The sequence below is a fragment of the Podarcis liolepis genome (assembly GCF_965112155.1).
Source record: "Podarcis liolepis genome assembly, chromosome: W".
Classification (NCBI taxonomy): Eukaryota; Metazoa; Chordata; class Lepidosauria; order Squamata; family Lacertidae; genus Podarcis; species Podarcis liolepis.
In genome coordinates, this window is record NC_139568.1 from 17982143 (window position 1) to 18010055 (window position 27913).

The 27913-nt window shown below is 43.9% G+C and overlaps 1 protein-coding gene across 1 annotated transcript; it reads right to left on the reverse strand.

Annotated features, from left to right (window-relative positions):
• Window positions 1-79: 79 nt before the first annotated feature.
• Window positions 80-26644, reverse strand: LOC310697826 (MAP7 domain-containing protein 3-like; the record flags this gene model as incomplete). Its single annotated transcript, XM_083484451.1, has 4 exons — window positions 26594-26644; window positions 22409-22489; window positions 21103-21266; window positions 80-187 (listed from the first exon to the last, which is right to left on the reverse strand). The coding sequence occupies exons 1-4, from the start codon at window positions 26613-26615 to the stop codon at window positions 80-82; spliced, it is 375 nt and encodes a 124-aa protein (XP_083340577.1). The 5' UTR covers window positions 26616-26644.
• Between the last annotated feature and the right edge of the window lie 1269 nt (window positions 26645-27913).

Below are 27913 nucleotides of genomic sequence, written 5' to 3' on the forward strand. Positions count from 1 at the left end.
GAGGAGGAGGAGGAGGAGGAGGAGATGACGACTCTGGCTGGCAGCATCTCTCCAGGGTGACAGAAAGGGCGGCAGACAACTACCTGGCTTGCCAGGTCACAGAGCCACCCCACGACCATCTCTTCTGTCGGGTTTCCAGCCACTGGCTCCGCTCCAGGGTCCAATGCAGCACTCCCTCATAGTGCTCCTGTTGAATCTATGGAGTTAGGCAGCGGTAACTGTGAGAGCGTTACTCTCTGGAAAATTTTTATTATTAATGCAAATAATATAATATATATACATACAATATTATATATACACACACACACACACACACACATATATACATATATACACATATATACACACACATACATTTATTAATAATAATACTAATAATAATAATGTTTATACCCCGCCCATCTGGCCGGGTTTCCCCAGCCACTCTGGGCGGCTCCCAATCAATTATTAAAAACACAAGACAGTGTTAAACATTAAAAACTTCCCTAAACTGGGCGAGAATCCCTCCCTGGAGGAGTTTTAACAGGGTGGATAAAAATCAAGGTTTTTTTGTTTTTTTTAAAAAAAATCGGATTATTTTTTATTTAAATCAGATTATTTTTATTTAAATTGGATTTTTAAAATAAAATGCTTTTGGAGGAAAAACCTTTCTAAAGATAGTTTTCTATTTAAGTTACATTATGGTCCAAAGGCTATTCATCAGGAAATAAGGATTTGTTGAAAGTTTTTCATGTGTGCTAAAACTCAGTCTAAGGTTTTTTTTGGTTTTTTTAATTGTTTAACCATATCAGTTAATCCAGCAATCCATCCATCCATCCACCTTTTCTTAGGGAGGCAGACGAAAGTTGTTGAGTTTTTTTGGGGGGGGCAGGTCAAAGTTGTTGAAGTATTTTTAGGCGAGCAGGCAGAAATCCATCTATCCATCCACCTTTTTTTAGGGGGCAGGTCGAGGTTGTTGACTTTTTTAGGGGGGCAGACCAAAGTTGTTGAGGTTCTTTTAAGGGGGCAGGTCATAGGTTGTTGAGCTTTTAGGGGAGCAGGCCAAAATCCATCCACCCATCCATCCATCAGTCCATCCATGCACCTTTTTTTAGGGAGGCAGACCAAAATTGTTGAATTTGGGGGGGGGGCAGGTCAATGTTGTTGAGCTTTTTCGGGGAGAAGGCCAAAATACCATCCATCCATGCACTTTTTTTTAGGGAGGCAGACAAAAGTTGTTGAGTTTTTAAGGGGGGCAGGTCAAAGTTGTTGAAGTATTTTTAGGGGAGCAGTATTTTTAGGGCAGGTCAGAGTTGTTGAGCTTTTTTAAAGGGGGCAGTTCAAAGCTTTTTAAAACAGTATGTGGTTAATTTAAAAAAATACTCACATTCCCATTTACAAAAAGAACGGAGAGCAGGCTTGCTAGATCAGACCAATGGCTGATCTAGTCATCTTGTTTTGAGCACTGGGCAGCCAGTTGCTTCTGGGAATCCCAGATTAGTGCATGGAGGAAATAGTCACAATATATATATAATGAGGGACGTGGGTGGCGCTGTGGGTTAAACCACAGAGCCTGGAACTTGCCGATCAGAAGGTTGGCGGTTCAAATCCCTGTGACGGGGTGAGCTCCCGTTGTTCTCCTAATGGGCCCAGATGAAAAGAGTGGGCATCTTGTCAGGTTGCACAAAATGCAAGTTACTTTTCCCACCACTCAAGCAGAATTTGTTTGCGTCAAGCCAGGAATAATGGTTTTGTGTTGAAGTTCTGTACATTTCTGTCCACCATCAAATAATGTGATGGTACCAAAGCGGGTTGAAAGTACCTATTAGATAAGGCACTTTTTATCATATGTGGTGGGAATGTAAAATAGTTAAAAACTTTTGGGAAATGATATATAATGTATTGAAAAAAAATGTTCAAAATGACATTTGTTAAAAAGCCAGAAGCTTTTTTGCTAGGCATTTCAGCTCATGAACTACCAAAAAAATAAATGGAAAATATTCATGTATGCTACAAGAGCGGCAAGAATTTTATTAGCTCAAGGTTGGAAGACTGAAGAAGTACCGACGAAAGATCAGTGGCAAGAAAAACTGATGAACTATGCAGAATTAGCAAAGTTAACAGATAAATTGCATGAAAAAGACAATAGAGACTTTAAAAATGAATGGGAATCTTTAACAACCTATTTACAAAAACAACATAAAGAAATGGACTCTGGCAGGTTTTGAATAAACATTCACAAATCAAATATCTTTAATACGGTCAGTGACCAGGAAGCAATTTATAAAATATGACATTAAGAGTAGTATTGTGCTATAAGTAGCAGTAAAAATATGGCCAATTCTCAGAATTGGTGCTTATATTTATGACCAGGTTTCGAGTTTTAAGTTTTTAAAATTCAATTCAGGAGTCGCTACTGTTTATTATCGTTCTTTCGATGTTTACAGTTTGAACTCCTTTGTAGACATCATTGCTCGTCTTATTCTTGTTGCAATGTAACAGTACTTTGCCACGGACCTGTTAATTTCGGGCTCTTTGTCAGCTAAGAGGTGTCTGATATAGGTGTCGTCTGTACTACAAGGTATTTTCCTCAGAATCGGTTCGATCAGCTCTTTTCTTGAGTCTCGATATAATGGGCAGTATAAGATGACATGCCCAATGGTTTCGATTTCATTGCTGTTACAGGGACATAATCTTTGTTCAATCGGTATTTTATTGTATCTTCCCTCTAGAAGAGCTGAAGGGAGAGCGTTAAAGCGGGCCCTGGAAAATGCCCATCGGTGTTTAGCGTTGTCTAGAACTTTGAGATAGTTTGCTAGATGGGGCCTTTGGGAATTGTATAGAAGTTTATAAGTTATCGGAAGTTGGTTAAAGCGTGTTCTCCCTAACAGAGAGCACGTGTTGCGGTTGGGGAAACAGGCCACCCTACAGTGACTCGGCAAATTGTTAGCAACCCAAGCACTAAAGGGTTAATTGGGTTGCTGGAGAGTTCTAATTTGGCAATTTGGAGGAGGGGCCAGAGGCTATAAATACAGGGGCCAGACGAGGGAACGTCCTCTTGGCCGAACCGGATCACATGGAGAACTTGGACAATCTTCTCATTGTCTGGTTACATTTCTTTATTTCTTTATTTTCCCCTTCTTTTTAATCCTCTCTAGTCCCTTAAATAATTTAATTCCCCCCTTTTCCTGTTCAATTTCCCACCCCACCCCTTACCCTGCCCTGTAGGAAGATTCTCCCTGTATCTGTGGCTTGCCTTTCCCAATAGTGAGAGAGCCCCCGTTAGGGGCTTTCTTTCGCAAAAAGGTTTCCCCCATTTCTCTTGTTGAAATTGTGGGGCTAGTCAGGGCTGTTCCCAGCTTAGCTGGTATCACTTTCGTTTATAGTATCCCCGAAGGTTGGCTTTATGGCTCCCTGTGCCTCCAAGGACTATGAGCACTCTGTATATGCTCTTGAACTATGCTGTTTCTGAACAAGTTTATTTTCTTTAAGTTTGTTTTGCCCTGATAGTGGCGACTGCCATTTTAGAGATGAGCCATCGTGGCTTAGTGGCTAAAGTGCAGGACTAGGACCTGGGAGACAGGGTTCATATACCCCTCTTAGCCATTGTTATAACAAAACAAAACAAACTGCTCCTTTTGAGCTATTCTGTTGCTGGGTAGTTCGGCCCATTTGTGATAAAAGAACTTTGGGTTTCTTGAAGGGGTGCTTCCCTCTAAAAGGGCAAGCAGGGGTACCTGGACAAGCTGTGGGCTACCTCAACTCTGCTGTTTCACTGGAAACATTTATGCCTGGCCTAGCAGGTGATCCTAGGGCTTTGCCCTGGAATTCGATGGCCTGGAAGCGTTTCCGGCCTCAATAGTGTCCCCATGTGGTCCATGAAGCATTGGTTTCACTGGGTCAGCGGATAGTGCCGGTAATGCCTAGGTTGCAGGATTGGTCCCTGTATGGGACAGCTGCATGCTCCCCCATTGCTCTACCTGGACACTTAAGTCCTTTTGGTGGTTACCTCACTGCGAGGGATGTAACGGGCGCCATGTTTGCAATATGCAACTGGGAGAAAGCACCTTTGCGTGCCCGCATTGCAGTTTGCTCTGTGCGTTGCAGAGCACGGCGCTGCACGGGCTGCAATTGCATTGCATTGCTAGGAGATTTGCAGTTGCATTGCACGGAGGGTGTGTGCATTGCATGGAGGATGTGTGTGCATTGCACGGAGTGTGTAGTTGCATTGCACGGAGTTTGTTGTTGCATTGAACAGAGGGTGTGCAGTGCACGGAGTGTGTAGTTGCATTGCAGGGAGTGTAGTTGCATTGCATGAAGGGTGTGTGCATTGCAGGGAGTGTGTAGCTGCATTGCATGGAGTGCGTGTGCATTGCATGAAGGGTCTAGTTTATTGCACAGAGTGTGCTGTTTTTTGCATTGCACGGAGTGTGTGTGCATTGCACGGAGTATGTAGTTGCATTGAACAGAGGGTGTGCAGTGCACGGAGTGTGTAGTTGCATTGCATGGAGTGTAGTTGCATTGCATGAAGGGTGTGTGCATTGCAGGGAGTGTGTAGTTGCATTGCACGGGGTGTGTAGTTGCATTCCACGGAGGGTTTGTGTGTGCATTGCACGGAGTGTGTAGTTGCATTGCACAGAGCGTGCTTTTTGCATTGCACGGAGTGTGTAGTTGCATTGCATGGAGAATGTGTGCACTGCACGGAGTGTGTTTTTTGCATTGCACAGAGTGTGTGTCTGAAAAGGAAGCTGGCTTGGCGGCAGCTTGGTTGGGACTTCTTTAGGGGTTCTGGCCAGCGTCGGCCCTGTAAATTTACATATCATGATGGCAGCACAAGATGCCCCCTGCCCAAGTGGGGGCTGGAAGCTGGCAAGCAATAGCTCAATACCTTTGGCCCTTATTCCCATTTTATTTAGGGATCCAGTTGGATATCGTTGCTAAAACATACCACTTGGCTATGGAGAAGCTGTCTGCCTTGAAGGAAGTTAATTTGTAATACTTCCTCTGTAGCAAGTGATGCTTCACCAGATCCGATCTTGCTGGGTCACTTAACTAATCTTCCCACTAGACCAGGCTGCCTAGATTTCACCCCTCCCATATCCAAGAATCTCCTGAGGAGTCTGCTGATTCTCCAGAGAGGAGGAGGCGTGTTCTGGTCTCTACTTATTCTGCTCCAGCACCAAGTCAGTCAGTCAGTCAGTCAGTGAGTGTCGGAGAGGGAGAGAGACTGAGTGTTAGAGATCATGTGTAGAGATAAGGTTGCTGCTAAGGGCAGCTGCAGACACTCAGTGCACTGCAGCGTTTATTTATACTTAGACCTATTAAGCTCTGTATATAGTTTGTATAGTTGTAGATAGAATAAAGAAGATATTCTACAGAGCTGCTCTCCGAGTTGTTTATATACTCTGATAGACTCTGCTGTGCGACGACTGTCTTTTGTTGGAGTGAATCCGGTGCTCACAACTCTAAGCTGTGAGTCCACAGCACTTTGACCTGTTCCTGTGCAGAAGGTGGTCTCTGGAAGTGCTACCCAGCTTGCCTAGCCCAGTTGGGGCTGAAGTGGATGAGTCCAGTTGGTGGCACTGGCTCAAGGGCGATGCTGACAGAGGTCCCCTTACCTTTGTGTATGCCTACCAAGTGTGGTGAAGGCAGATATCAGGCGATGGTAGCAATTCCTGAATGTATGCAATAGTAGTTCGCCATGGCAGGATACCTTGAACCCGCTCAGGGATTTTCAGGTTCATGCTGGTGCTGCTGGATCTTTGCCCTTTGGTTTTTATTTCAAGGGCTGCTGGTGTGCAAAGCTATGGCCTCAAGCCTGGTGTGGTGAGGCAATCATGTGACATAACTTTTCTTGAGTTTTCCCCATTGTAGTAGCAGTTCACATGTGGCCCGGGGAGTTCAGTGACCATCGGATCTGCTTTTGGTCTGATAACCAGGTAGTGGTGAGCGTCTTGGCAAAACAGTCCTCATGCTGTAGCACAGTCTCTGCCCCTCCGCTCATGCTTTCGAGCTGCGCCACTTAAGGTTTAATATTGTGCTTTCTACTCTCCAAATTACCCTGACACTATCCGATTTTCAGATGAAGCGCTTCAGATCCTGGGCTCCAGACTCAGCTATTGCCAGACTTTTCCAGACCTGTGGCATTTTGACAACAATTAGTAATTTCAGAGAGCGGCAGCTTCCATTTCCCCTTCTGCTTTTACCTCTTATGGGAAGGCCTGGATGAATTTCTTAGCCTTAAGCTGGCAGTTCTCGGCCATTCAGAAGAATTGGCCCCCATCCTCTGAGCAGATCCTGCAGTATTTGGTCCACCTGCTGCAGATTGGGCATGCGGTTATAACTATCCAAATTCAGTCCGCTGCAATGTCTGTTACATTGAAGCTTTATTTTTCAGAGACCCTTGTATAAAGTTTGCAGTGCGCAGGGCCTTGGAAGGTTGGAATAGGCTCCAACCTCATAGGACAGTGGGCAGGAAGTCGGTCAATTTTTACCTATGCAGTATCTGCAACAAGTTAAAACTTGTCTGCGGATTAAAGATCAAGGTGAGACTCCTTTCAGTAGTCCATTGCATTTTCGCACTGAGGGTTGGGGAAATGGTTGTTGGAGCCAGCACGGGGCTGAGAGTCTGGAGGCTTATTGCTTCAGGACTTTTCCTTATCCTTTGGAGCTTGTCATTAGAGTTGGTAACTCTAAAACAGACTTAGTGGGCAGGAGTGCCACAATCAGGCTTCCCGCCATAGGTGAGGAGGGCCCTTGCCCGGTTATGGATAACAGAATATTTGGCTTTTTATTCCCTGGGGGCTGGCCTGCTCCTAGTGCATGAAAATGGGTTCCCATTAGCCCGGCATCAATGTGCTTACGTCGTGCACCAGTTATTACAGCCTGCGGCTTGCTTACCGCTGAACACTCCTCATTCCTTACGATTAGGTGCTGCTGCAAAGGTTGCACACTGGGTGCCTGTCAGTAGACAGGATTGTGAATACGGGTCATTGGAAGTCTGACGCTGACAAGGGTTATATCAGGAAGTGTCACAATGATGTCTGTGCTGATGCTTGTCTGTTATTTCCTTTTTTCATAGGAGCAGCTGTGCACATTTGAGCCACAGCATTGTACACTAGGCTGGCAAGCATGTTGACGAGTTTGGACTGGGGCGCCATCTCAGTCTTCCTGCCCATGTGAACATATACTGGATGTCCAGATGGGGAATGCTTTGGGAGGAGATCCTTCCTTTGGTGCGGTCGAGTGTGTCCTGTGCAGGTCCTCCCGCAGTGCTGGTGGTACAGCTGGGCGAGAATGTTTGCTGTCTTCCTCCAGCATAAGTTTGCATTCCTGCATGCAAGAGGGCTTGGATTGAGTTGATGGCAGCTCTCCCTGGACTCAAATAATTTAAGGCATTGGTTCAAGGTGGTTTGGAGGGGGGGGGTTGGAGCACCTCTCCCCTCCAATGCGCAAAGATGTTCCATTAAGGGAATCCAAGGATTCGCCATGCTTTTGTCGACCCCTTTCGAGGGTTAGGGCCATGCCAGAGTCCCTGGGAGCATTTGGGGTGAGCTTGAGTCTGATCCTGGTTCATTGCTCCCCCATGCTGTTTACTGCAACTGGCGACATGGTGGGGCCCAGTCGTCAGTGCTGCCCTGCTGAGGTCAGGTGCAGCTAGTCGGGAACCAATGCCTAGACAAACTACCACCGAGCAGGCCAAAAAGCATGTTAATAAGGTGGTGGATAATAGAATAAAATAAATAAAGTAAATAAAATAACAAATAAAATAAAATAGGTCCTTGCTTTAGGTGGTTCTGTAATATTGCACCCTCCTATTTTTCTTCAAGGCTATTGCCCTCTTTAGGGCAGATGGGGTGCATCTTTCCCCTAAGGGGAACGACACCTGGCGGGATGCAATTGCCTTGGGATTCATTGCTCCCCCACAATGTTTGCTGGTACTGACGATATGGTGGGGCCCAGTCGTCAGTGCTGCCCTGCTGAGGTCAGGTGCAGCTAGTCGGGAACCAATGCCTAGACAAACGTACCACCAAGAAGGCCGGAAAGCATGTTAATAAGGCAGTGGAAATAAAATACAGGTCGTTGGAAATCGAATGCATTCAAGGATTATGTTCGTTAACATTATTGGTGTCTTACAATTTTTGCTTGTTTTATCTTATTTATCAGGTTTAGCGGTGACCCGTGTTTGGATTGTGGGGCACAGTATCGTCCATTGGGCTGGCGTCGCAGCACAGCAATCTGGATTGGGTCCAGATTTCGGCTTTCCTCCACATATTCGCTTGTCTTGGCTGTCCAGACGTGGGATGCGCTGGTCGGAGTTCCTGCCAAGTATCCGGAGGCAGTTGCTCTTGGAGGGGCCGCCAGCTGCTATTGTGGTGCAGCTTGGTGAGAACGACCTGGTGCCCATGGACTGTTTGTCACTATGTGCTGCAATTTTGGGTGACCTGGAGACGCTGCGTGCAATGGTGCCGACAGCGAAGAATTTTTGGTCAAGCTTTTGCAACGCTGCGTTTGGAAGGGCGGTCGTTGCCCGGCTGCCACTGAAAGGGCCAGAAAACGCATCAATTGTGCTGTGGTCAGAAAAGTTTTGGAGCTGGGTGGCGATGCAATTTCCCACCCCGAGATTCTTTTTGAGAGGCCATCCTTTCAATGCTGCTGTTTCCAGAAGGATTGTGGAGTTGGGTGGAGAGGTGATTTTTCATCCCGAAATCACCTTTCAAGCGGCAGCCCCTTTTTAGGGCTGATGGAGTGCACCTGTCGGCTTCTGGGAATGAGGCTTGGATAGGTGCAGTGGTGGCCAAGCTGAGGTCTTGGCTGGGGCTGTGAGTGGTTGGCGGGGAGCTGAGGGCTCCATGGCGGTTAGGCATTGGTTAAATGGTGCTTGGAGGGGTAAGTGCCTACCCCTCCAAATGATGCGAATGGGAATTCCGTTAAAGGAAATCCAGGGGCTTGCCATTCTTTCGTCCTTGTCCCCGGAGTCGGACTTGGGCCGGGCAAGCCCCACCGGAACATGAGGGTGAGAGGTGTTAGTCTGATTCCCAGCTTCATTCTCACCCAATACTTGTTTCCCACGCTGGCTTCCGTCGGTGTCCGGAAGGCCAGCACTGTCCCTGAGGGCAAGGACAGATAGTCATAACCAATGCCTAAGCAACCACTCACGTATTTTGTATTTGAATAAAGTTGTGGCCAAAATTATGCCAAAAACCTTAAACAAAAATTGAAGTGTGAAGTGTGAGTTATTTGGGGGGTGGCTTGTGGGACTCAACACGCAAAGTCATTTTGGGTTTCAATGTCCCTGAGTCTTTCTTTGATTATGTTCTTGGCCCTTCCCCCTTCTAAACTTAATAAATACTCTGGGGAGAGACCATATGTGGCCAGTTTTCTGAGAATGCCCTTCAACCAGCTAGATTGGAATTTGTCAAGAAGCATCAGGGAAAGTAGTCCAACCGGCGAGTTGTTAAGTCTTAGCCAAGTGCATAAGGTTCTTATCCATACTTTGGCTTTAATGCTGTATAAGCCCGCTTCCAGTCGTAGGGCGGCGTTTGGGACGCATTTAGGTGTTTGCAGGAGTGATCTAAGGAAGCCTGATTGTATCTTCTCATATGGGTCTAGATTAGAGAGGGAGACGAGTGGTGCGCCGTATAGGATTTGTGCTGCTGGTTTTGCAACGAATAGTTTAATTGTAGCAGGAATGAAATTCCCTCCCGTTGTACGATGGAATCTTAGGATTGCCGTTGTACTTTTTTGAGCTGTAAAGGAGCTGTAGTTTATGTGGGCAGTCTTCTTCCTTGATGCTTGGAATATCACTCCTAGATATTTAAAGCATGTCACTTGTTCACTCTCCTGATTGTCTAAATTCCATCTGTATATTTTCCTTTTGTTAGAGAAAACCATGATTTTTGTTTTTTGATAGTTCACTGCTAGTTTCTCTTCTCTACAATATTGGGATAAGCTGTTAAGAGCTCTTTTGAGACCCATCTGAGTCTGGGACAATATAACCGCATCGTCTGCATAGGATAGGCAGTTTTTTGTAGGATAGGCAGTTTTTTGTCTGCTAATTTTGGGGCGTGAGTATCCGCTCCTTGTAGGTGGTCTATTAGGGAGTTTATATAGATGTTGAACCAAAAGGGGGCCAAAATGCATCCTTGTTTAACTCCCTTTGTTGCTCTAATGAAATTAGAGAGTTGACCTTCTTGGCTGCATCTTATACGAAGTCGTGTGTTGTTGTACAGTTTGTATATTAGTAGCAGCAGACGTCGGTCTATGGATGATTTGTGGAGTTTGTCCCAGAGTCGAGTTCTTGGGATGGAGTCAAAGGCTGCTTTAAAATCTACAAATGCTGCGAATAGGTGGTGATTGTGGTGCGACGTGTATTTCTCAGCTAGGTGCTGTAAGATCAGGCAGTGATCCATTGTGGATCTCCCTTGTCTAAATCCTGCCTGTGCATCATCAAGAATCTTCGCTCTTTCTATCCATTCGCACAGTTTCTCGCTGAGGTGTTTAGCGTATAATTTACTTATTATATTCAGGAGGCTTATAGGTCTATAATTGGAGGGATCGTCCCTCGAGCCTTTCTTGTAAATGGGAATAATGATGGAAGTCCCCCAGTCGTGTGGGATCTGTGCGGTTCTATCTACCGTATTTTTCGCTCGATAACACGCACCCAACCATAACACGCATGTAGTTTTTAGAGGAGGAAAACAAGAAAAAAAAATATTCTAAGCGAAACAGTCGATGTATGATTTTTGTGGTTCATGCTGTGGCCACAGACATGTGATCTGACGGTGAGTTTGGGGTAGCCCAATGCAAAAATCCTGAGGATCCATGTGGATCCATGTTTGTAACCACGTTTTTGCACCACTGCAGCCCCAGGCAACAGTGGGTGCATGATTTTTTTCGGTGCAAACTGTAGCCATGGACATGCTATGTGATCTGATGGTGAATTTGGGGTGACCCAGTGCAAAAATCCTGATGATCCATGTGGACCTGTGACCTGTGGACCTGTGCTTTGTAACCACGTTTTAAGTGGGGAGGGAAGGAAAAGGACTCAAGGGACAAGAAGCACGCGTGGAGCAGGCTCTGCTTGGAGCAGGCTCCTGTCCAACCGGACAGGAGCCGCTTACACTCGTGTAAGCGGCTCCTCTCCCCTCCCGCTTTGCTCCTTTAAAAAAGCAGGCGCTCTGTCCCTCTCTCCTCCCCACTCAGCGGCTCTTCTCCCGCTGGAAACCACGGAGGAGGGAAGCATTCACTCCGTAACACGCACAGACTTCCCCCCTTACTTTCTAGGAGGAAAAAAACGCGTGTTATGGAGCGAAAACTACGGTATATATGTGAACAGAGAGGCTAGCAAGGGGGCCCACCAGTTCACATTGGTTTTAAATAGTTCCGCTGGTATACAGTCAATTCCAGGGGCTTTCCCGTTCTTTAGTTGGTCAATCAGCAGATGGGTCTCTGTTAATGAGACTGCTGGCCATGGCTGTATCTGATCATCCGGTATGTCTAATGCATAGGACTCATCGCTGGATTCCTCGTAAAGATTATGGAAGTGCGTTTCCCAGGCTTTCATTGATATGCAGCAGGATAGTTGTGATAGGCCCCTATCCGGCTGTACAGCTACGATTCTCCAGAATAATGATGGGTTACTTGATTTGGAGGCCTCTATCAGTTGCTGCCATAATAACTTCATTGCGTATCTTTTCTTTTGTGTCAGAAGTTTTTTGTAACTTCTTTTGGCTTCAAGCATCTTTTGTCTGTTATCCTCTGTTGGATTATCCTTATGGCAGATGAAGGAGTGGATCAATGATTTCTTGGAGGTAATACACTCATGATCAAACCACTCCCTGGAAGTTTTCCGACGGTGGGGAGACTTGGAATTCGGTTTTACAACAAACTCTTGAATTTTTTGTATAAGCATTTCATATGTTGTCATCATGTTCGGGGCACTCTCCTCTATTTCTAAGCACCCTTCCATAATTGTTTTTGAGAGACGGTAGCTCTCCTCAGTTTTATACCAGTTAGATATCCGCTCGCTCACTTATCCGTTCCATCTGATTTTCTTGAGGCCTGTTCCGGGTGTTAGATCTGGTTGATATCTGTGTTGTGGTTTGGGCAGATCGAAGGGTAAATCACACACGAGGGATAAAGGTAGATGATCACTTTCAGCTCTTGCTGTAATGGTGAATTTTGATATCCTAGGGATCAGGTCCTGGGAAACAATACAATAATCTATCGTTGACAGTTTGTGTCCTGACCAGTATGTGTATTGACCAGGATATTCTCCTTTTATAGCCCCATTCAGTAAGTGTAGATTCTGTTTGTAGGCCATGTGTGCTAAATGTAGTCCTCCAATGTTGCATGTCTTATCGTAGGATGATCTTATCATTAGGGGTGGGATAGTTTCCATTTCTGGAGGCCATTGCGTTTAGGTCACCAGCTAGTAATATCATGGCTGACGGGTGTTGTCTCCTCCATTGCACCACGTGGGCTTCCACTTCTTTCCATAGTTGTTCTACTTGTGCCTGCCGACGACATGTAGGTAAGTATAAGTTTATGCATAGCAGTTTGCTTTGTCTGAAATCTAAAACTGCTGCTACAGACCATTCATCATTGGAGGGTAATTGGATAATATTAGCTTGTATCTGCGTTGAGAACAGTAAGGCTAAGCCTCCTTTGGGTCTGCCCCCTCTTTGACTAGGTGTTGCTCTTTTAATACACGATTGGTAATTATCCAGGTAGAGCTCATCTATCGACCAGGTTTCCTGGATGAACAGGATGTCAAATTTAGTGAGGAAGTCCATTAGATTGGGATCTTTGCTTTTAGCTCCCCACCCTGCGATGTTCCACGTACAGGTGGTCAGCTTGTGATTTTTGGTTGTCAGACATCTCAAGGGACAATCAAACTTAGGTTTATAGCCAATTTGGGGTTTATCATTCATTATGTCCGTTTTGGGGTGTGTAGTGGGACATTTTGGCACGGTGTGAACTTGGACATATTCTAGTGTCCCGGAGGGGCGTTCTTTCCCCGTGACCTTATTTCAGTCCGTGTGAATGGTGTCTAGGGCTCCTAGGTTGTCCACAAAGATTGAACCGTTCTTGCCTGGTGGTACCGCTATTTCAGCTTGATGTGCTATTGTTTTCTTTGTTATAGGTGCTTCCGTAGGTCCGAGTTCCTCTGGCGATAGGAATAGCCTTAGTATCCACTCACTGTTGGATAAAGGTTTTGTGGTATAGGTTGCATAGTTAAATTCCCTGGTGACGGGTGTGGCTAGGAGTGTAATAGATTTCCTTATGGATGCTAATCTTTCAATTAGTGCGTCCTGAGCTTTATGTATTTGTTCAATAGTTGCTATGAAGCGGTTTTCCTTCTCTATGTTGGAGCTTTCATCTGGTACGTGGTTTGGGGGTAGGGTTTTTGGTCTTTTAGCCAGCTGGTTTGGGGCTTTGTCTGCCTCTAGTTGAAGCATCTTACAGTTATCGTCCGTCATAGACATTGTTGGCTTTATTTTTATCTTATCAGTCTTGATTGTTTCGATGAGAGGAATGGGAGTACCGGACACTTCAAATAGGCGAGTCACCTGCAATCCAACTCTTTGTAGCTTGTCCTTATTGTCTGAAACTAGTTTGGTTGTGTGCCAGTCTCTGAATGTTACCACAACTCTGTTTAGGTCCTTGTCTGATGGCAGAAATTTAACATTAATGATGTTTTCTGCTGGGACGAACCCTCTAACGGCTAATTCAGTTTTCTTGAGAATATAAATTCTCTGTTGTGCTGGAGAAAGGAGATCTTTGTGCATGTATACAGGTAGGATGATGAGTTTTTGTTTATTTAGAATTAGATTTCTGCGAGAGTATGTTGTTTTAGGAGTAGTTTCTTGCTTAGGTATCGGTTTTTCTCTTGATTTTCCCGCGGTTCCATTCGGGAGCGCTAGTTGCTCTGTTGGATTATGAAGCCTAGCCTTATGGAGTTCCTCTGTTGAATTGAAAAGCCCAGCCTTATGGAGGTTTTTATTTGGGCTTGGGCTTTTATCAAGGGGTGGCAGGACTGGGTTAGCTGGGTTCGTTGGATTTGAATTTTCTAATAGCTTAAATAGTCTTGTGAGGTTCATTTTCTTTGTTCGAGATGGGAGCTTTGTCTTCCTTCCCATTTTTATATTCTTGGGCTTCTTCTCTTTATTCCTGGGGCACTTCCCCTTTAAGAGGGGTTTCTTAGGGTCAATTAAGTTTCCCTTCTGGTTTGCTTTGATCCTAGATGTTTTCCTTTTTTCCACATTATGTCGGGTTTTATTTTCCTTACTGGTGTTATCGTTTGGTGTGCTAGAGAGAATTTTATATGAATGCAAGTTGTCTATTCTTCTAGTTATTTCAGTTAGGGCAGTTAGTAGGCCCAAGCATTCTGAGAGGAAGTCTTTGATGTGTACCAGTTCTCTGCCTATCTGCAACTTCTGTTCGTTTAACAGATCATTATATAGCCCTGTTAGTATGTAGGGGAGGCATTCCAAGTCCAGATATTGGGCTCTTGTGTCCTCCAGGTCCTCATTCGTCACAATGTGAAACCCCATCTTCTCCCCGGGCCTAGGTCTTTGGGAGGGCTCATCTGTCTTAATTACTGGGTTTTCCTCTTGTGACTCTTGTTCCTGCTCCAGCCCCGATTGAATCACTGAGGTTTCATCTTCTATGGCAACTTGTTTTATTTCCGTTGCCAGATTGACTCCCACCCCTTCTTCGTCTATTTCCATTAGCTCCCCATACCTGGTGCGGTCTATGAACCATTCGTGGGGGTGTCGTTTGTCAGCATTATTTATTTTATCTGTTTTCGGTTTAAAGTATTGTGATATTTTCACCTGCCTTCCTCTTGTAGAGGGTTCAGCCGCTTTGGTGAGGAGGATTCCCAGCTCTTTATAGCTCTGTCTTGTAAACACCATTCTCTAGGTTGAGAGCTTCCCTTATTGGGCACTTTATTGTAGAAAAAAAGGTAGAGGTAAAGTTTGGAAAACCGGTGTCCAGGCTGTTGGATCAGGGAGCCTCCCTACCTTTCCCTCTTTAAGACTTAACTTGGGGCGGGAGGGTATTCATGGGGGAGTTCTTGGACTTATCTTATCGAGGTTAGGCTCAATGGAGTTCAGCGGTTTCCTCTGCTTCTTTGGTTGTATTTCAAGCCAATCCGTCGTCCGGGAGCTCCAAGGTTGTAAGTCAGTGTAACAGTATCAGTAAACAGTGCGATGATAAAACAATAAAAGAATAAAAGGCGAACGATTTATACGATCTGAAGAGAAACCAGAGTAAATAAAAGAGTATTAGAATTAATTCAAGAGTTCGGTCAGGTGGCAGGATTCAAATTGAACAAATTAAAAACTAAGGTTTTGGAGAAAAATTTAACATCGATGGAAAGAGAGAAGTTCCAGAACGAAACAGGTTTGATGGTGGTTAAGAAGGTGAAATACTTGGGGATTAATATGACAGCTAAAAATGGAAATCTGTTTAAAGATAATTATGAAAAATGTTGGACGGAAGTTTAAAAGGATTTAGAAACTTGGTCAAATTTGAAGCTTTCCTTGTTAGGCCGAATTGCTGTTATAAAGATGAATGTATTGCCAAGAATGTTATTTTTATTTCAATCATTGCAAATTTTGGACAAAATGAGCTGTTTCAAGAAGTGGCAGAAAGACATTTCTAGATTTGTCTGGCAGGGCAAGAAGCCCAGAATAAAATTTAAAATATTAACTGATGCAAAGGACAGAGGTGGATTTGCCCTGCCAGACCTTAAACTCTATTATGAATCAGCGGCATTTTGCTGGCTGAAAGAATGGCTGCTTCTTGAGAACACAGACATTTTGGATTTAGAAGGTTTCAATAATGTTTTTGGGTGGCATGCATATTTGTGGTATGACAAGGTTAAAGCACATAAAGCATTTAAAAATCATATTGTTAGAAGAGCATTGTTTAATGTCTGGATGAGATATAAAGACTTATTGGAAAATAAAACCCCAAGGTGGCTGTCACCGATGGAAGCAAAGGCCCAGAAAAAGCTCAATATGGAGGCCAAATGGCCAAAATATTGGGAAATTTTGGAACAAGAAGGAGATAAATTGAAACTGCAGAGTTTTGAGAAATTGAAAAATAAAGTGAGAGATTGGCTCCATTATAATCAGATAATGGAGGCTTACAACCAGGATAAAAAAATTGGCTTCCAGGTGGAAAAATCTAAATTGGAAACAGAACTGCTAGAACCTAAAGTTAAGAACTTGTCAAAAATGTATAACTTGCTGTTGAAATGGAATACTCAGGATGAAACGGTTAAATCGGTCATGATTAAATGGGCACAAGATGTTGGACATAGAATCATAGAATCATAGAGTTGGAAGAGACCACAAGGGCCATCGAGTCCAACCCCCTGCCAAGCAGGAAACACCATCAGAGCACTCCTGACATATGGTTGTCAAGCCTCTGCTTAAAGACCTCCAAAGTAGGAGACTCCACCACACTCCTTGGCAGCAAATTCCACTGTCGAACAGCTCTTACTGTCAGGAAGTTCTTCCTAATGTTTAGGTGGAATCTTCTTTCTTGTAGTTTGGATCCATTGCTCCGTGTCCGCTTCTCTGGAGCAGCAGAAAACAACCTTTCTCCCTCCTCTATGTGACATCCTTTTATATATTTGAACATGGCTATCATATCACCCCTTAACCTCCTCTTCTCCAGGCTAAACATGCCCAGCTCCCTTAGCCGTTCCTCATAAGGCATCGTTTCCAGGCCTTTGACCATTTTGGTTGCCCTCCTCTGGACACGTTCCAGTTTGTCAGTGTCCTTCTTGAATTGTGGTGCCCAGAACTGGACACAGTACTCCAGGTGTGGTCTGACCAGAGCAGAATACAGTGGCACTATTACTTCCCTTGATCTAGATGCTATACTCCTATTGATGCAGCCCAGAATTGCATTGGCTTTTTTAGCTGCCGCGTCACACTGTTGGCCCATGTCAAGTTTGTGGTCAACCAAGACTCCTAGATCCTTTTCACATGTACTGCTCTCAAGCCAGGTGTCACCCACCTTGTATTTGTGCCTCTCATTTTTTTTGCCCAAGTGCAATACTTTACATTTCTCCCTGTTAAAATTCATCTTGTTTGTTTTTGCCCAGTTCTCTAATCTGTCAAGGTCGTTTTGAAGTGTGATCCTGTCCTCTGGGGTGTTAGCCACCCCTCCCAGTTTGGTGTCATCTGCAAATTTGATCAGGATGCCCTTGAGTCCATCATCCAAGTCGTTGATAAAGATGTTGAATAAGACCGGGCCCAAGACAGAACCCTGTGGCACCCCAATATTATGTTTGCTGACTGGGAACAGTTGTGGACCACCGGAGTGAAATTTACGGCATGTAATGCCTTAAGAGAAAATATTATGAAAATGTTTGTCAAAACAGCTTGAAAATGATATATAGTTGGTACATGACCCCAGTCAAGCTTGCAAAAATCTACCATTTACCCGATAATAAATGTTGGAAATGTAAAGAAACTGAAGGTACATTCTTTCACCTTTGGTGGACGTGCCCAAGGATTAAGGCTTTCTGGGAGATGATATATAATGAACTGAAAAAGGTATTTAAATATACCTTCCCAAAGAAACCAGAGGCCTTTCTCCTGGGCATGGTCGGCCAATTGGTGCCAAAGAAGGACAGAACTTTTTTTATGTACGCCACAACAGCAGCAAGAATACTGATCGCAAAGTACTGGAAGACACAAGACCTACCCACTTTGGAAGAATGGCAGATGAAGCTGATTGACTGCATGGGACTGGCAGAAATGACTGGCAGAATCCGTGACCAGGGAGAAGAGTCAGCAGAAGAAGACTGGAAAAAAATCAAGGACTATTTACAAAAATATTGCAAAATTAAGGAATGTTGAATGATGTTGGATTGGTATTAAGTGGTTTCAAGCTGTAACTATGATAAAATGGTTTTCTTTTTCTTTAAGTAAGAATTTGAAGTTATAATAATTTAAGATGTTGAGATAAGGATTTGCTGTATAAACAACTTAATCTGGGGATACAAGAAGGGGAGGTATGAGGAGGTCGGGGAAATAAGCTATAAGAAAATAGGCTGTGAAATTTATGTGTTTTTCATATTTTTATGTTTGTTTTTTCTTTTTTGTTTGTATAAAATTGGAAACTTTAATAAATATATTATAAAAAAAGAATAAAAGAATAAACTAATTAAAACGAGGCGACAAGACAGACAGCCAACAGTCTTTAAGGTCCTTAAGGTGCAGTTTTGGGGTCTTGAAGAGGCTAAAACTAATAAAAACGCTTAGTTGAAATCGGAGGCTCTAATTAGGCTGCTACCTCCGTCGCCATCTTGGCCTCCCTCCCATTCACAATTTTATTTAATTAAAATATGGAGGAAGATAAGGTAACAATATTTAAAGTACATCAACATGCAGAAAACAGTGTTTGTAACAAACCAGAAAGGGAAGATGAGGGCAGTCGCCGCGGGGGGTGTGTGTGTAAAATTGAATCATTGTTGATTGTAATTTGTTATAAAAGAGGAAATATTATATATATATATATATATATATATATATATATATATATATATATATATATATATAGTTAGATAGATGGGGACGCGGGTGGCGCTGTGGGTTAAACCACAGAGCCTAGGACTTGCCGATCAGAAGGTCAGCTGTTCAAATCCCCAGGGGTGAGCTCCTCTTGCTCGGTCCCTGCTCCTGCCAGCCTAGCAGTTCGAAAGCACGTCAAAGTGCAAGTAGATAAATAGGCACCGCTCCGGCAGGAAGGTAAACGGTGTTTCCGTGTGCTGCTCTGGTTCGCCAGAAGCGACTTAGTCATGCTGGCCACATGACCCGGAACCTGTACGCCGGCTCCCTCGGCCAATAAAGCGAGATGAGCACCGCAACCCCAGAGTCGGTCATGACTGGACCTAATGGTCAGGGGTCCCCTTTACCTTTAGATAGATAGATAGATAGATAGATAGATAGATAGATAGATAGATAGATAGTAAGTACCTATTAGATTAAATGCCAGACAATCTTGCGTTTTCCCCCTCCCCAGGTCTGCTAACTTCAGCACTTTGGCAATCAAGCAGAACCCGCTGCTGGCCGAAGCCTACTCAAATCTGGGGAACGTGTACAAGGAACGGGGCCAACTGCAGGAGGCAATTGAGCACTATCGGCACGCTCTGCGCCTCAAGCCGGACTTCATTGACGGATACATCAACGTCGCCGCTGCTTTAGTTGCCGCAGGCGACATGGAAGGAGCGGTGCAGGCCTATGTCTCTGCCCTGCAGTACAACCCTGTAAGTTGAATTCCGCCGGGAGAAGGCAGAGTTCTCTGCGAAACCTAAGTCGTGGCTTTGAACCGGCGCGATCCCGAAAGCGATTCCGTTTTCAGATTCGAAAGCTTTGCAGCTGGCTCTTCGTATTCTGAAATGTCCAAGTCTCCTCGGAAGTGGGACGCGGTTGGCACTGTGGTGAAAACGCCGGTCCTTTACCTTTATTATATATACTGAACTGAAAAAGATACTCAAATGCCCATTTACAAAAAAACCCTGGAGGCCTTCCTAATTAGAAATCATGCCAACAGAAATTAAGAAAAAGGTTAGAGAGCACTCTTCATGCATGCAATGACAGCAGCCAGAATTTGAGTGGTGACGAATTGAAAAAGTGAGAATATTCCCACAAAACCCAATGGGCGGGCCCAAATGTTAGAACAGGGGTTGGCAACGTGCGGCCCATGGACCAGATGCGGCCCACGAAGACCGTTTTACTGGCCCACGAACCGTCCCCGAACCGAGCTGCCCACTCGGTGAGTCCCCCAGCACAGCGGGGGACTCGCCGTGTGGTGCCGGAAATCGTGTCTGCGCACGAGCGGATACCGAAACTCATGTCTGTGCATGTCCAGACGCCAGAAATCGCTTCTGCGCAGGCACGATTTCCAGCATCTGGGCATGTGCAGGCGCAATTTCCGGCATCGCGCTGAACCAGTCCGGCCCACGGACGATCTTTGTGGGAGTGATCCAGCCCATGGCTGGTAAACCTTGCCGACCCCAATGGTAGAATATATACAACTGGCAAAAAAGACAGAGAGACTTCGAAGATACTTGACTCAGAAGGTTAATAAAGAATGGATAGTATTTAAAGAATATTTGAATAATGATTGGAATAACAAAAATCGTTATCATTATTCTGTTGGAAGCCGCCAAGAGCGGCTGGGGAAACCCAGCCAGATGGGAGGGGTAGAAATAATAAATTTTTATTTTTATTATAATTATTATTATTCTGTTGGAAGCTATCAAGCGTGGCTGGGGGAAACCCAGCCAGATGGGCAAGGTAGAAATAAATTATTATTATTATTATTATTATTATTATTATTATTATTATTATTATTATTATTATTATCCTCCTCCTATTTTTTTCCATTTCCTTTCTTCCGTTTCTTAGCAAACTTTGTACAGTGGTACCTCGGGTTACATACGCTTCAGGTTACAGACTCCACTAACCCAGAAATATTACCTTGGGTTAAGAACTTTGCTTCAGGGTGAGAACAGAAATTGTGCTCCTGTGGCGCGGCAGCAGCAGGAGGCCCCATTAGCTAAAGTGGTGCTTCAGGTTAAGAACAGTTTCAGGTTAAGAACAGACCTCCAGAACGAATTAAGTACTTAACCCAAGGTACCACTGTATATGGAGTTTGTACATGGAGTTTGTATACACGTTACATTGTGTACTCTTATGTACATAATGGCTGAATGTTTAATAAAGATTTAAAAAAATTAAAACAACTTTGAAAGAGGATTAAGACAGATACAACTAGTGCCAACTTGGCCCTCCAGCTGTTTGGGGACTCCAACTCCCATCATCCCTAGCTAACAGGCCAGCGGTCAGGGATGATGGCAATTGTAGTCCCCAAACAGCTGGAGGGAAAAGTTGGGCCATGCCTGCTCTTAACTATTTAAATCAGTGGTGGCCGAACTCGAACCTCCAGCTGTTTTGGGACTACAACTCCCATCGTCCCTAGCTAACAGGACGGGTGGTCAGGGATGATGGGAATTGTAGTTCCCAAACAGCTGGAGGGTCGAGTTGGGCCATGCCTGCTCTAATGCAACAGCATTCAGCTCTACAATACCTTCTCCTCCTCCAGCTTCTGTTTCCGCTTTTCCTCTACTGCTACTCTCCTTTGTTGCTCCTTCAACTTATGTTCCTTCAGTCGTCTCTGTCTCTCCTCCATTTGCTTCTCATACTGGAGTTTGGCCTTTTTCTCCTTTTCCAATATCTGTGTTTCTTTGGCCGCTGCAAATTTCAACCAGGGTGGATAAAAAATCAACGATTTTTTTAAAAAACAAAATTTAAAAAATCATATTTTTTATTTAAATCGGGTTTTTTAATTTAAATCGGATTTTTAAAATAAAATGCTTTTGGAGGAAAAATGATTCTAAATCTTTTCTATGTAAGAGACATTCTAGTCCAAAGGCTATTCATCAGGAAATAAGGATTTGTTTTAAGTTTTTCATGTGTCTAAAACTCAGTTGTTTTTTTAAAAAAACTGTTTAACCACATCAGTTAACAAACAGGGAGGCATATTGTCAGGGAACTGCCATCGGAGCTGGAAGCGGAGGGAAGGCTCCAAAGGGATGCCGGAGAGGGTCCCAGTAGGGAGAGAGGGAGCCCGTCTGCTGGGGAAGGAAATCAGCGTAACACCAGTAGATAAGGGGGGCAGATGGGGGAATCGGGGAGGAGGCTCCAAGACTCCTCGCCGGAGACCAGCGGAGAGAGTACGGGTACTCCACTGCCCACACCCTCCCTGCGCAGAAGACTTCCGCGCAGGGAGAGTAGGAGGAGACTTGGCGTCAAGGAACTTTTGTGCTGGAAGAAGTTTAAGAAGCGCCCACTGACGGATTCTGCCAGCGACTGAGACAGTCACGATGCTGGAGGCTGTTCAGTCAGAAAGGGTTAACCAGGTAACCTAGCCACGAGTGGCGGCAACTTACGCACGAGCAACCCCTAAACCCATTACACATATGTTATAATGCTACTGTTTTGGTTAAATAAATTGTTTTAATTGTTATGAAGGAAATGGTTATTTTTCTCCTTCCAATCAAGTGCAGCAGAAAAGCTGTCCAAATAGAAGCAGTTATCTTATTAAACCTCACCATCATTTCATCAATGTATTTCTAATAGTAGAACCAAATCAGTTATTTTTTATATAACTGTCAAAACCACTCTGAAAACTTATTCTTCCAAAAAGAAAAGCTTCCCCTGCTTGTCCAGATTAAGAGGATGCCAGCAAGATTTTTTTTAAAAAAAGATTTAAATCAAGTGTTACAGACTAGCAATTTAAATCAGGTCTGACTGACAAGTGGTTTACCGGTAAATCTTGATTTAAATCGATTTGAATGGTAATCAAATGTCTGTATTTTTAAATATATCCCTACTGTGCTGCTTCTCGAGCTCCTCTCTCCGCTCCCTGGCCAGCCTTTGCCTCTCTTCTGTTCTCAAAGTGGACCCATCAATCACTGGAAAGGATGGCAAAGTTGAACTGGTTACAGGGCTGAGGTTTCTGGAGGAACAAGTGACCAATGGGCGCAACTTTCTTTTCCCAGGAGTGCAACTCCAGCCTGACGTGCAGGGATACTGGTTAACATGGGAATACATGCGCCAGGGCATGGTGGATAAAAATCAATGATTTTTAAAATTTAAATCGGATTTTTAAAATAAAGTGCTTTTGGAGGAAAAATCTTTCTTTTTTCGTGTAGAAGACAACCCCTAATTTTAAACTTTTTTAAAAAATGGGGGGAGGATATAGTCTTATACATTATATGTATGTCGTTTTTAAATAAACTCCATTTGTTGAAAAAGACTTGGTCTACATGGTCTCTTATTCTTCCTGATAGCTTGGCTAATTCTGCGCACTCCATTAACTTTTGTTGCCACTTCCATTTTGATGGTCCTTTTTCTCCCTTCCAGTCTGATGCTATTAAGATTCTCGAAGCCACTGTTGCATATAGAAATAATTCCCTTGCATTTTGGGGGATATCGGGTTCACAAAACAAAAACGGCATCCTCATCGGCCCAAGCAGACCAGTTCTTACCAAGCTTTGGAAAAATGTCACAATGAGAAACTTTCGGGAAGAGAATAATAATAGAATAATAAATTATTGTTTATACCCCGCCCATCTGGCTGGGTTTCCGCAGCCACTCTGGGTGGATCGCAACCGAATATGAAAAAAACAGGACAGCATTCAACATCAAAAACGTCCAAAAACAGGGCTGCCTTCAGATGTCTTCTTAAAGTCTGATAGTTGTTTATTTCTTTGACATCTGATGGGAGAGGGAGCCACCACTGAAAAGGCCCTCTGCCTGCTTCCCTGTAACCTCGCTTCTTGCAGGGAGGGAACTGCCAGAAGGACGATGGGGGTGGAGAAAACTTGTACAGTGGTACCTCGGGTTAAGTACTTAATTTGTTCCGGAGGTCTGTACTTAACCTGAAACTGTTCTTAACCCGAAGCACCACTTTAGCTAATTGGGCCTCCTGCTGCTGCCGCGCCGCCGGAGCACGATTTCTGTTCTCATCCTGAAGCAAACTTCTTAACCTGAAGCACTTTTTCTGGGTTAGCAGAGTCTGTAACCTGAAGCGTATGTAACCTGAAGTGTATGTAACCCAAGGTACCACTGTAGAGCCTTATTTATGTCCAGCCACTTTTGATTGATGGGGTCTGTGTGGAGAGGGTAACAACGTTCAGATTTTTGGGCATTGAATTACAAGAGGATCTGTCCTGGAGTGTCAACACAAGGGGGCTTGTGAAGAAGGCGCAGCAGAGACTGTACTTTTTGAGAATTCTAAGGAAAAAACATCTTCCGCAGAAACTGCTGCTTGCCTTCTATCACTGTGCCATTGAGAGCGTGCTCACTTATGGCTTATGTGTGTGGTACGGAAGCTGGACTACCCAGGACAGGTTGGGGTTGTGCAGAGTTGTTAAGGCAGCAGAGAGCATTGTTGGCTGCCCACTCTCCACCTTAGAGCAGATTTATGCCACAAGGTGCCATAGGAAGACACTGGACATAGTAAAAGATCCATCGCATCCTGGTCACTGTCTCTTCGAGCTCCTGCCGTCGGGACGGAGATACAGGACGATGAAGACAAGAACAAGCCATCTTAAGAACAGCTTCTTCTCCAGAGCGATCTCGGGCCTGAATGGGAAGCCTGGACTTTGAAAGTCATCTAATCTTCCTTGCTGTATTATACTGTATTGTTTTAATTAGTGTTTTTATAGTTGTTTTGATTTTGTGTGGAGTGCCCTACCTGGGTGGATGGAGCAGCCAAGTAATTTCGTTGTCCCCGAGAGGGGGCAATGACAATAAATATATTATTATTATTATTATTATTATTATTATTATTATTATTATTATTATTATGTACGCCACCACAGCAGCAAGAATCCCGATAGCCCCAAACTGAAAAAGTAACAATAACCCCACCAAATCAGGCTTGCTAGCAAAAACAACGGAATACAGGTGAAACTCGGGAAAATTACAGGTAGAATATCGTGGAAAAGTTCATTTATTTCAGTAATTCAACTTAAAAGGTGAAACTAATATATGAGATAGACTCATGATGTGCAAAGCAAGATATGTCGAACCTTTATTTGTTATAATTGTGATGATTACGGCATACAGCTGATGAAAACCCCAAATTAACAATCTCAGAAAATTAGAATATTGTGAAAAGGTGCAGTAGCTATTCAATCCATAACACCTGCAATGGGTTCAGTAGGAAGCACAATCATGGGGAAGGCTGCTGACCTGACAGTTGTGCAGAAAGCCATCATTGAGACCCTCCATAAGGAGGGGAAGCCTCAAACGGTAATTGCAGAAGAAGTTGGATGTTCCCAAAGTGCTGTATCAAAGCACATTAATGGAAAGTTATGCGGAAGGGGAAAGTGTGGAAGAAAAAGGTGCACAAGCAGCAGGGATGACCACAGCCTGGAGAGGATTGTCAGGAAAAGACCATTCAAATGTGTTGGGGACTTCCACAAGGTGTAGACTGAGGCTGGAGTTAGCACATCAAGACCTAACACACACAGACAGATCCTGGAGATGGGCTTCAAATGTTGTATTCCTCTTGTCAAGCCGCTCCTGAACAAGAAACAACGTCAGAAGCATCTCATCTGGAAACCAAGGACCCAGAGTCTGGAGGAAGAATGGGGAGGCACACAATGCCAGATTCTTGAAGTCCAGTGTGAAGTTTCCACAGTCTGTGTTGATTGGGGGAGCCATGTCATCAGCTGGTGTTGGTCCACTGTGCTTCATTAAGTCCAGGGCCAACACAGCCGTCTACCAGGAGATTTTGGAGCACTTCATTCTTCCTTCCGCAGATGAGCTTCATGGGGATGCTGACTTCATTTTCCAGCAGGACTTTGGCACCTGCCCACACTGCCAAAAGTACCAAAACCTGGTTCAATGCCCATGGGATTACTGTGCTTGATTGGCCAGCAAACTTGCCTGACCTGAACCCCATAGAGAATCTGTGGGGCATTGCCAAGAGAAAAATGAGAGACATGAGACTGAGCAATGCAGAAGAGCTGAAGGCTGCTATTGAAGCATCCTGGTCTTCCATAACACCTCAGCAGTGCCACAGACTGATAGCATCCATGCCACGCCGCATTGAGGCAGTAATTGATGCAAAAGGGGCCCAAACCAAGTACTGAGTACATATGCATGTTTCTACTTCTCAGAGGTCCAATATTGCTCTAATTGCAATTCTTGTTTTGCTGATTTCATGTAATATTCTAATTTCCTGAGATTGTTAATTTGGGGTTTTCATCAGGTGTACGCCATGATCATCACAATTATAACAAATAAAGGCTTGACATATCTCGCTTTGCATGTCATGAGTCTATCTCATATATTAGTTTCACCTTTTAAGTTGAATTACTGAAGTAAATGAACTTTTCCATGATATTCTAATTTTTTGAGTTTCACCTGTATTTCCATCTTGCAAAACTAACAGGGAGAAGAGGAGAAAAGGGTATTGAAAAAGTCAATAAAGAATGGACAAATTTCAAAGAAAATCTTAAAAATGATCCGGGCAACGCAAGTCCCCTGTCAGATACAGATTAAATCTTGAAAATAGAGGGAAGGCATATTCAAATCTGATTAGAGAAACACAAGAAAAAGTAGAATAACTAACATGAGCAGGCATGGCCAAACTTGGGCCTCCAGCTGTTTTGGGACTACAACTCCAATCATTCCTGTCCACTGGTCCTGTTACCTAGGGATGATGGGAGTTGTAGTCCCAAAACAGCTGGAGGGCCAAGTTGGGCATGCCTGATGTAAATTGATGTATAATAAAGATTATTTTAAGAGAAAAGTATATGCTCTGGTGTGTGGTCATTTCCTGCTTTGCAAAACAAAAGCAGCATCTTCATTGGCCCAAGTAGACCAGTTCTTACCGAGCTTTTGAAAGATGTCAAAATGGGACTCTTTTGAGAAGGAGAATATGCAACTTAAAAAGTAGCAGCACAGATTCGTGAACTGAAAAGCAGAAGGACTGTGAAGAGCCACAACCAAGGAAGTCACAGGAATGGATTTTTTTTTATTTATTAAAGCAAGGATTTTACCTGGCCTGGTTGAAGATTTCATACCAACTGGAGACTGGACTGGAACAGGACCAGGACTAGCACAACTTTGGCTTCTTCTTTCCTCTGCCAACACCTGGGCTGCTGCAACTGTAAAACAGACCACAATCACAGTTATTACAACGAAAATCCACAATTTATTTCCGGCAGCAGGCTTAATGCAAGACTTGTTGGTACATCTGATCATTTTTTTTTATCTCTTCATGTATCACGCCAAAAAAACCAGAATTATTTTTATGAGGAAGTTTCACAACAGTGAGTATCTAGAACTAGCTCAACTTACAGAATCAATAAGAAATCACTCAAATGTGAGAATAAGGAGAGAATGGGATGCTTTTATAAACTACATGGAAAAAGGTGGTTCCAAGGACTTTGCTTGGCTTAGCATAGACTAAAATCCCACAGGCTACCTATAGATTTGCTAACAGAGAACAGACAAACAGAAATATGATTAGGAACCGTTTGCGGGGGGGGGAGTCAAGATACGAATCAGGGAGTCGAGCCTGAAGCCGTAAGAGGAGATGTTATAATTATAAAAATAGAAAAAAAGTTATAGGAAATAACTAATAGGAGAAAGGAGGGCTTGTATTCCTTACAAAGAAGTTTATTGGATACTGTTTCGTTTCTAGTTTCTTTTTCTTTCATTTTTCTTTTTTTCTATCTTTTCTTCTTTTGTTGGATATATAATATGTATATGTATATGTAATGTTATATGGCTAAATAAAGATAAAACAATGGGGGGGGACTTGCTGGTACGACAGTATTCAAACCTGCTTTTTGGGCAGAGATTTCTCCAAAAATAAAAAGTTCATAGTTCTAAAACTCCTCACCCACAATAATACAGAAAGGAGACTTAACATGGAAACGGGTATCAGAACGTGCAATAAACCCAGATGTCAACTTTGCTGCCATATACACCCAGACAACACCATCGCTGGACCCAACAACGCCAAACATCCCATCTCAGGCCTATTTAATGGCTCATCTTCGAACGTTGTGTATGCCATCAAATGCCAGCAGCACCCTTCAGCTCTCTATATTGGACCAACAGACCAAACCCTGCGTCAGAGGATAAATGGGCCTAAATCTGACATCGGGAATCACAAGGCAAATAAGCCAGTTGGCCCTTCAGCTGTTTTGGGACTACAGCTGCCATCATCCATAACTCACAGGACCAGTGGTCAGGGATGATGGGAATTGTAGTCCCCAAACAGATGGAGAGCCAAATTTGCCTATGCCTGTGATGGACTATGCCAGGCTTCCTCAAACTCAGCCCTCCAGCTGTTTGGGGACTACAACTTG